The following is an 8,787-nucleotide window of genomic DNA, read 5'->3' as shown; positions in this document are numbered from 1 at the left end:
AAGAGAGAGATAATGGAATCGTCGTCTACAAACGATTCTGACTTAGAATATGTGGACAACTAAAAATACCTAGGTGTCTGGTTAGACTGTAAACGCTCCTTCCAGACTCACATTAAACATCTCCAAACCAAAATTAAATCTAGAATTGGCTTCCTATTTCGCAACAAGGCTCCTTCACTCATGCTGCCAAACATACCCTCGTAAAACTGACCGTCCTTCTGATCCTTGACTTCGGAGATGTCATTTACAAAATAGCCTCCAACACTCTACTCAGCAAACTGGATGCAGTCTATCACAGTGCCATCCGTTTTGTCACCAAGGCCCATATATCACCCACTACCCTGTGACCTGTACGCTCTCGTTGGCTGGCCCTCGCTCCATACTCGTCGCCAAACCCACTGGCTCCATGTCATCTAGAAGTCTCTGCTAGGTAAAGCCCCGCCTTATCTCAGCTCACTGGTCACCATAGCAGCACCCGCCCGTAGCACGCGCTCCAGCAGGTATATCTCACTGGTCACCCCAAAGCCAATTCTTCTTTGGCTGCCTCTCCTTCCAGTTCTCTGCTGCCATGACTGGAACGAACTGCAAAAATCACTAAAGATGGAGACTCTTACCTCCCTCATTAGCTTTAAGCACCAGCTGTCAGAGCAGCTCACAGATACTGCACCTGTACATAGCTCATCTGTAAATAGCCCATCCAATCTACCTCATCCCCATACTGTATTTATTTATTTATTTATTTATCTTGCTCCTTTGCACCCCAGTATCTCTACTTGCACATTCATCTTCTGCACATTCCACATTCCAGTGTTTAATTGCTATATTGTAATAACTTCGCCACCATGGCCTATTTATTGCCTTACCTCTCTTATCCTACCTCGTTTGCAATGCTGTTATATATTTTTTTCTACTATATTATTGATTGTATGTTTGTTTTATTCCATGTGTAACTCTGTGTTGTATGTGTCAAACTGCTTTGCTGTATCTTGGCCAGGTTGAGAATAGCTGTGTTTCGGTGTTTCTGTCGAGAGATTGGTCTATATATTTATGTTTTATAATATAGCCTATTGCCTATTATTTGCAGATAAAATAGGGTGTTTCTTGATCGATTTGTGCTTTCGGTGGTGTTGATCGACTTATACGGGTTAATTTCTGACCGCTGTCCATGGTGCTGAATGTTATTGCTATACTTGCACTTCTCTGGGAACAGCTTCAAATGTGCCCTTAGATTAGGTTCTGCTCTGCTGTTACAATGTTTAGTAATATTAACACACAGCCTTACCAACAAAATAATTAACATTTTAAGGGAAATATGGGTGGTGATATGGGCACCTGGGCCCGTCATGATTAAGATAGGCTACCGCCCCGCTATACAACCACCTGTTCCCGCAGAGAACGCTACGCTAGCAGAAACCATGTAGCCTCCCCACAGGGCAAATATACATCCTTTTACACACTGTGTGTGTTGCACACCAAGGCTCTGGGAGTGTTTGCACTGAAGCCATGCCAACCAAATAAACGTTAACCACCGCTAGCTAGTGTGGTCGGTCCAGAAGACGGGGTTTCTCACCTACTGTAGCGGATGTACACACACACACACACACACACACACACTGAACCAGTTCCTCCTCTAGACTTAACCATCCTGCTTGCGCCTCTTTCCTCTGTCAATCTCAACTAGTTGGTTGATGAACTGAACTGAGGGAACTCTCTAGGGAACTTGTTGGGGGGGATTGGAACATACTTAGTAGTTAATGTCTATGGGGGGGTCTGTGAGCGTTTCCATAGTAACAGTTACTGGTACCTCGTGTGTGTGTGTGTGTGTGTGTATATAAGTTATCGTTACTCATTGTGTATTTGTTCCTCGCGTTATTATTTCTCTCTGCATTGTTGGGAATGACCCGTATGTAAGCATTTCACTGTTAGTCTACACTTACAACTTGATTTGTAAGTGTAATTGAGTTAACAGTGTAGTGCGTAGGGACCTGGTCTGGGCGGAGTGTCTGTTACACACCGGCCCTCGTGGCGTAGAAGCATGTAGGAGATCTCCACAATTCAGTGAATACTGTGAAGACAATGGATTACGCTCTTGGACTAATACTAAGTCATTGTGTGCAAGTTTTTCTCCAACTTTCTCTCTCCCTCTCTGCTGTGTATCATCATATTGTATCTAATTATCAGACTCCGTCTATAGGGAGCTCAACAATGCTCCTCATCAAAGACGGTTTGTTTATCTCCTCACTGCTATTCCTGGCTGCCCATGAGACCGAACGTAGTCCCTACGGAGGCTCATAAGCTGGTTATAAGCTGTCATAGCCCCAATGCCTCCAAACACCAGGGAGGTTGGGGTTTGAGGGAGCTATCAGGGTTGGAGCAGAGGATAGGAACTGTGTGGAGAAGGATGAAGGGTAGGTGGTGATTGCTTGCCAGATCGCAGGTATAAACGACTGATTGTCGTGTTTTTCTAGTGGATCGGGTCCAGTCTCCAATATTCCCTTGGGAAGTAGGAAATGTCACTGTTGTTTCTACACAGTAGAAATATATCTCCTGGTCCTCTATCGATCAGTTGGTAGAGCATGGCGGTTGCAAAGCCAGGATAGTGGGTTCAATTCCTGGGACTACCCATATGTAAAATGTATGCAGGCGTGACCAAGTCGCTTTGGATAAAAGCGTCTGCTAAATGGCATATATGATCTGTTTCATTGTAGAAAACAAAGTCTCTATAATAAAGGTTGGCGGGTACAGCACATCCTCCAGGCTGTGTTCGTACGTACCAAGTCAGGCTAGTCATATTGTCCCGCTGTGTGTCAGCTGTGAGGATCCAAACATGTAGTTAGTTATTTGCCTTGTGATGCCTGAGGCCATGTCACAAGGGATACGTAATGTGAAACAACACAAGCTAGATAGAAACGTCCAGATGAATTCCCAGAAAAACAACTAAGGCTTCCAGGTATCTCAGGGTCAGAGTGCTGATCTAGGATCAGGTCCCCACCTGTCCATATAACCGTATTAATTGTGCTCTAAAAGGCTAAACTGTTCCTAGAGCAGCACTTCAACTACTTCCTAAGGTAAATGATGGATGTAACCTATAACCTTTAACCTCTTGTCTTGTCACACAGATTGAAGATGGACGAGGCAGAGAAGTACACACAGAGACTGCAGGRGATCACTGTGAGTCAAGCACCTGACACACACACAACCACACATACAGACCCYTGGAAACTAAGCACTGCTCCTTGCGCTGTCTGTCCATAGCTACTGAATAATTTACCCATAGTGCAGTGTGTCGCACCAGGCCGCCTCCCTCAGCCCAGTAAAACAACGCCACAGTATTTCCATGGAGACGCAGTGACTATTATAGGATGGCTACCTCTCTAGGATAATGGTGACAGGTTTGACCAGGTGTTCTCTCTTTATTACCTCTCCACCTCTTCTTTCTGTTTTCTCTTTATTCTCCCTCTGTTTCTTTTTTTTCCTCTTTGTTTATCACTCAACCTCTCTCACTGTCTCGCGCCCCCCTCGTCCCCCTCTCTCTCTCTCTCCCCCCTCTCTCTCTCTCTCTCCTCTCTCTCTCTCTCTCTCTCTCTCTTCTCTCTCTCTCTCTCCCTCTCTTCTCTCTCTCTCTCCCCTCTCCTCTCTCTCTCTCTCTCTCCCCCTCTCTCTTCTCTCTCTCTCTCCCCCCCTCTCTCTCGCTCTCTTCCCCCTCTCTCTCTCGCTCTCTCTCCCTCCTCTCGCTCTCTCCCTCTCTCTCGCTCTCTCTTCCCTCCTCTTCGCTCTCTCTCTCCCCTCTCTCGCTGCTCTCTCTCGCTCTCTCTCCGCTCTCTTTCTCCTCTCTTCGCTCTCTCTCTCTCCCTCTCGCGCTCTCTCTCGCTCTCTCTCTCTCTCTTGCTCGCTCTCTCCTCCCTCTCTCTTGCTCGCTCCTCCCCCTCTTCTCTTGCTCGCTTCTCCGCCCTCTCTTGCTCGCTCTTTCCACTCTCTCTCAGGAGAAGCGTCGTCTGCAGGAGGAACAGGAGAGGGCCAAGAGGGAGATGGAGGAGGAGAGGCTGAGGCTACAGCAGCTCAAGGTGACACACACACAGACACACACACTCTGAAGGTCTGACCATCACCCTCTCACTGTCCCCGACCCGTCACCCCTCTCACTGTCCCCGACCCGTCACCCCTCTCACTGTCCCCGACCCGTCACCCCTCTCACTGTCCCCGACCCGTCACCCCTCACTGTGCAGGACTATTTATTCTGAAGTGTAACGTCAAATGGCCAGAAAAGTGACCACACACACTCAGACACACACGCTCMCTCTGTGAATATGGTGGTGGATACTGMACAGAACCRCCACACTCATTCTTCTTTCCCCACAAATGTAGAATGTAGCCATAATGTTGTTCCGCCAAAATCCTGTARGGACTCATTCCAGCTTGTTASCAAGGGGRTTACTTCAGTTCCAAATTCCATTCAACACACAACTCCTAGTCTACTTGAGAACACACCCTTCCTGAAACTGCCTGCCAGAGTTGGGAGGTTTGGCCTTCCTTCACTAGAATGGTGTGCGTGTGTTTACGTGCTCTGCTCTCTGCGCTGGACGGCTCTATTGTTTTCACACCACTTCCAGATTGGCGTTCCCACTGCCCGCCGGGCGCATTCCTCAAATCCTTGCTGTGTGCTTGTGTACACCCAATGAGAAAATGGTTTCAGGTGACTGGTCTGCCTTAGTCTGCTACCTGGAGCCACCTCCAAGAATGATTACCCCAACCACCCTTATGAGGCTAAATTATAACGAACTTGCATAAACAACACTTTTTGGTTGGCTAACTTCTAACCTACAAGAACGCCTCTGTCTACAACTGTACTGTACCGACTACTGAAGGAACAAACCCTGCTCTGTACTCCTCAGAGGTAAAGGTAGTCTTGACCTCTCAATGGCTGTCACCAGCAGTGGTCTCTCGACTTCCTCAGAGGTCAATTACAGCCTGCTATCACCCCCACAGCTTTAAAAGGACTATTAAAGTTGCCTAACATGAATAAGAAGAAGCCACGCAATGCTAACGGCAAAGTCCACTCAGCGAAATGCATTTATTTTGAGCGTTTTAAAGAGGCCTTCTATTAAGGGAACACACTCGTGGAAACGGCATACTCTGAAGGGAACACACTCGTGGAAACGGCAAACTCTGAAGGGAACACACTCGTGGAAACGGCAAACTCTGAAGGGAACACACTTGTGGAAACGGCAAACTCTGAAGGAACACACTCGTGGAAACGGCAAACTCTGAAGGGAACACACTCGTGGAAACGGCATACTCTGAAGGGAACACACTCGTGGAAACGGCATACTCTGAAGGAAACACATCGTGGAAACGCATACTTGAAGGGAGTGTAAAAGTAGCCTGTAAAGTTGCTACCTCGCAGTTCAACAGAGGTACTATAGCCTTCTAATTGTTACCGTCATGCAACGTGATCTCATGTTTGTCCTCTGGGGAAGAGGTGGACTGTTTTGTATTCAGCCACTCTTGGAGGACAATGGGTATTTCTTAATTATGCAAAAAGTTGTGAGTGTCCGCACTCAAAAAGATGTCCCATAAAGCTTACTGTATTTCAAAAATATATATTATTATTTTCCCCGCGTCAGGGATAGCGTGGCAGATGTTCGGCTTTGCAGCCTTCTTCAGTACCGACACACTGTAAAGCCGAAACGTCTGTACTCTATCCCTCTACCCTCCTTTTTTTTATAGTCAAATGTAGTAGTTTATGCGACATCTTTTTGAGTGCTGACCCATCACGTCTTTTTACTTATGAATTTCTGGGTTTTACCCACCAATCAAACTTTGACCCTCTTGACGAGTATTTCTTAGAAGGAGAAAACGATCCATTTAATTAACTTCATATTAGTCCTGTTGGTTAGAGGGAGGTGTTCTGCAAACACACATGTTGGCTCTGAGAGGACCTGTGCTGCTACAGAAACAGGAAGGAAGTGCTCTCTGCAGACTTCCTGTCAGTGCTCTGCATACATTTCACCTTCAGCTGAGGTGGTGAGAGGGGGCCAGCGGAGGAGGGAGAGGGGGAGAGGAGGCCAACAGGGGAGGAGGAAGAGATGGTAGGATAGGAGAGCCGTGTGTCCCAATTTGTTACCTTGTTCGCAAAAGTGTGCACTCATTCACTCCCCCTCATGCATTTAAAAGCATTGGATTGGTGTAAGCATGGTTAGTAATCTTTTAATCTATAAGGTGAAGTGAGCAAGTGCACACTTGGGGCAGAAAGGAGTGTGTTCCTGTCCGAATGTATGGGATATGAGTTAAAGGGAAGGACACCTATTGAGGGCTTTATTGAAGGGTTAAAGGGATGGGACACCTGTTGAGGACTTTATTGAAGTGTTAAAGGGATGGGACACCTGTTGAGCGGTTATTGAAAGGAAGTGGAGTGGGGAATGAGGTCTAATAGAGAGATGTGACCTAAGCTGATTGGATGGGGAGGTTTAAAGGTCACAGCCACCGACTGACACCAATAACAATAGTGTGTGAAAATGAGGACAAACCTGTCAGATTTAAAGACAATGCCATGTTGCATTAAGCTCATGTTGTGTCTGAGTAGGAGTGCATGGTTTGGATGATGCCTATGACGTTGATAACGTTGACTGACATGCTTCTCTTGCTTTCCTGTGTCCTCCTCGCTCCGCTGTCCTCTCTCCCTGTGTCCCCTCTCCCTGTGTCCTCCTTGTCCTCTCTCCCTGTGTCCTCTCTCCCTGTGTCCTCTCTCCCTGTGTCCTCTCTCCCCTGTCCTCTCTCCCTGTGTCCTCTCTCCCTTGTGTCCTCTCTCCCTGTTCCTCTCTCCCTGTGTCTCCTCCCTCTCTCTCTCCCTGTGTCCTCTCTCCCTGTGTCCTCCCTCCCCTCTCGCGCTTCTCTCACCCACCCAGAGGAAAGTCTCTTAAGAGACCAGTGGCTGAATGGACAGCCCCTCTTCCCCCACATCCTCAGAGCCTCGTTCCCCGCTGTAGGGCTCCCAGGCCCAGGAGATGGAGCAACGCATAGACAAGTAGGATCTCCTATTATACACCCCATCTCACCACATTACCTGTATAGCCCGACTACCCTTGTATAGCTCACCACATTACCTGTATAGGGCTACCTGTCATACTAACACACACATTTACCTGTATAGGGCTACCTGTAATACTCACCAACATACCTGTATTAGAGCTAGCCTGTATACTCACTACCAATCCCTGTAGAGGGCTACCTGATTATACTGCAACACATTAACCGTGTATCAGGCTACCTGTATAGCTCACCGACCAACATGTATTACCTGGAACTCCGTGTATAGACTACCTTATACTCACTATACCTGGAGTACGGGCTCAGCCTGTATAACTCACTACAAATTACCTCTGTTATAGCGCGGCTACCTGTATACACGCCACATAAACCTGTATACAGGCACTACTGGTAATACACGCCACCAAATTACCTGTATCACTGGCCTGCCACAATTACCTGTATAAGGGCTACCTGTATTACTCGCCACATTACACTGTATAGGGCTTACCTGTATACATGCACATTACCTGTATAAGGCTACCTGTATACTCGCCACCAGTTACCTTGTATTAGGCTACCTGTATATCGCACGCTACTGTATACTCTTCACTAATTACCTTATATGGGGCTACCTGTAATACAACGCCACATTACTGATAAGGCTACCTGTATACTCCCCACAATTTACCTGTAAGTAAGGCTAGATACTCTCGATGCTTGGTTCACACCAATAGATACATACTCCCACACTTTCTTTCTAGGGTTTCTATATCTCAACTCCTATCTGTGTTGTGCTGTACATGCAGCTACGGTGTTTGTACGAGGACCAGTCTTATGTCTCATACACCTCTAGTGGTTATAGTCTCACACTCGTAGTGTTATAGTCTTCTGCACCCGTAGTGGTTTATAGCCTCTACACCTCATAGCGGTTATGAGTATCACCTCATAGTGGTTATATGCCTCTACACTCGTAGTGGTTATAGTGCTCTGCACCTCGTAGTGTTATAGTCCTGCACCTCGTAGTGTTTTAGTCTCGTACACCTCGGTAGTGGTTATAGTCGCTCTACACCGCGGTAGTGGTGTATAGTCTCTACACCCTCGTATGGTTATAGTCTCTACACCTCGTAGTTGGTATAGTCTCTACACCTCGTAGTGGTTATGCTCTACACCTCGTATGGTTATAGTCTCTCCTTGGCACTCGTTAGTGGTTTATAAGTGCTCCTTCACCTCGTAGTGGTTATAGTCTCTGCAAGCCTCGTAGTGGATATAGTCTCTACACCTCGTAAGTGTTCTAATGTCTCGTGCACCCTCGTGTGGTTATAGTTTTCCACCTCGTAGTGGTTATAGGTCTCATACACCCTCGTAGTGTTATAGTCTCTGCACCTCGTAGTGGTATATAGCTCTGAACGACCATCGTAGTGGTTATAGCTCTGCAACCTCTGTCAGTGGATATATTCTCTGCACCTCGTAGGTGGTTATAGTCTCTGCACCTCGTAGTGGTTATACGTCTCTCGCCACCTCCGAGTGAGTATCATGAGCACGTCTCTACAACATCTAGTGGTTATAGTCTCTGACCTCGAGTTTATACCTGAACATCTATGTGGTTATAGTCTCTGCCACCTCTAGTGGTTAATAGTCTCTACAGCATCGTAGTGCGTATAGGGTCTCTGCACCTTCGTAGTGGTTATAGTCTCACACCTCGTAGTGATATAGTCTCTGCACCTGGTAGTGGTTATAGTCTCTGCACCTCGTAGTGGT

The 8,787-nt window shown here is 47.0% G+C and overlaps 1 protein-coding gene and 1 long non-coding RNA gene across 3 annotated transcripts in view; both read left to right on the top strand.

The window, feature by feature from the left end:
• The window catches only part of LOC112075096 (paralemmin-3-like), a 33,061-nt gene extending 25,148 nt beyond the window's left edge, over nt 1–7,913 (top strand). The window contains exons 2-5 of the mRNA XM_070440764.1: nt 3,120–3,171; nt 3,984–4,064; nt 6,908–7,024; nt 7,836–7,913. Of these exons, the coding sequence (XP_070296865.1) occupies nt 3,127–3,171; nt 3,984–4,064; nt 6,908–7,024; nt 7,836–7,913 (321 nt within the window). The 5' untranslated portion in view covers nt 3,120–3,126. The remainder of the gene's footprint in view (nt 1–3,119; nt 3,172–3,983; nt 4,065–6,907; nt 7,025–7,835) is intronic.
• A 337-nt stretch (nt 7,914–8,250) lies between these two features.
• LOC139025628 (uncharacterized) lies at nt 8,251–8,787 on the top strand. 2 transcript variants are annotated; one of them, XR_011477229.1, is made up of 3 exons: nt 8,251–8,262; nt 8,501–8,535; nt 8,743–8,787. It is a non-coding gene; the product is annotated as an uncharacterized lncRNA (long non-coding RNA). The 2 variants fall into 2 exon arrangements; XR_011477230.1 differs by lacking the exon at nt 8,251–8,262 and adding an exon at nt 8,397–8,418.

The sequence above is a fragment of the Salvelinus sp. IW2-2015 genome, unplaced genomic scaffold (genome assembly GCF_002910315.2).
Source record: "Salvelinus sp. IW2-2015 unplaced genomic scaffold, ASM291031v2 Un_scaffold2980, whole genome shotgun sequence".
Taxonomy (NCBI): Eukaryota; Metazoa; Chordata; class Actinopteri; order Salmoniformes; family Salmonidae; genus Salvelinus; species Salvelinus sp. IW2-2015.
The sequence above is the reverse complement of the archived record's forward strand: the minus strand, read 5'-3'. Positions and strand labels throughout refer to the sequence as shown.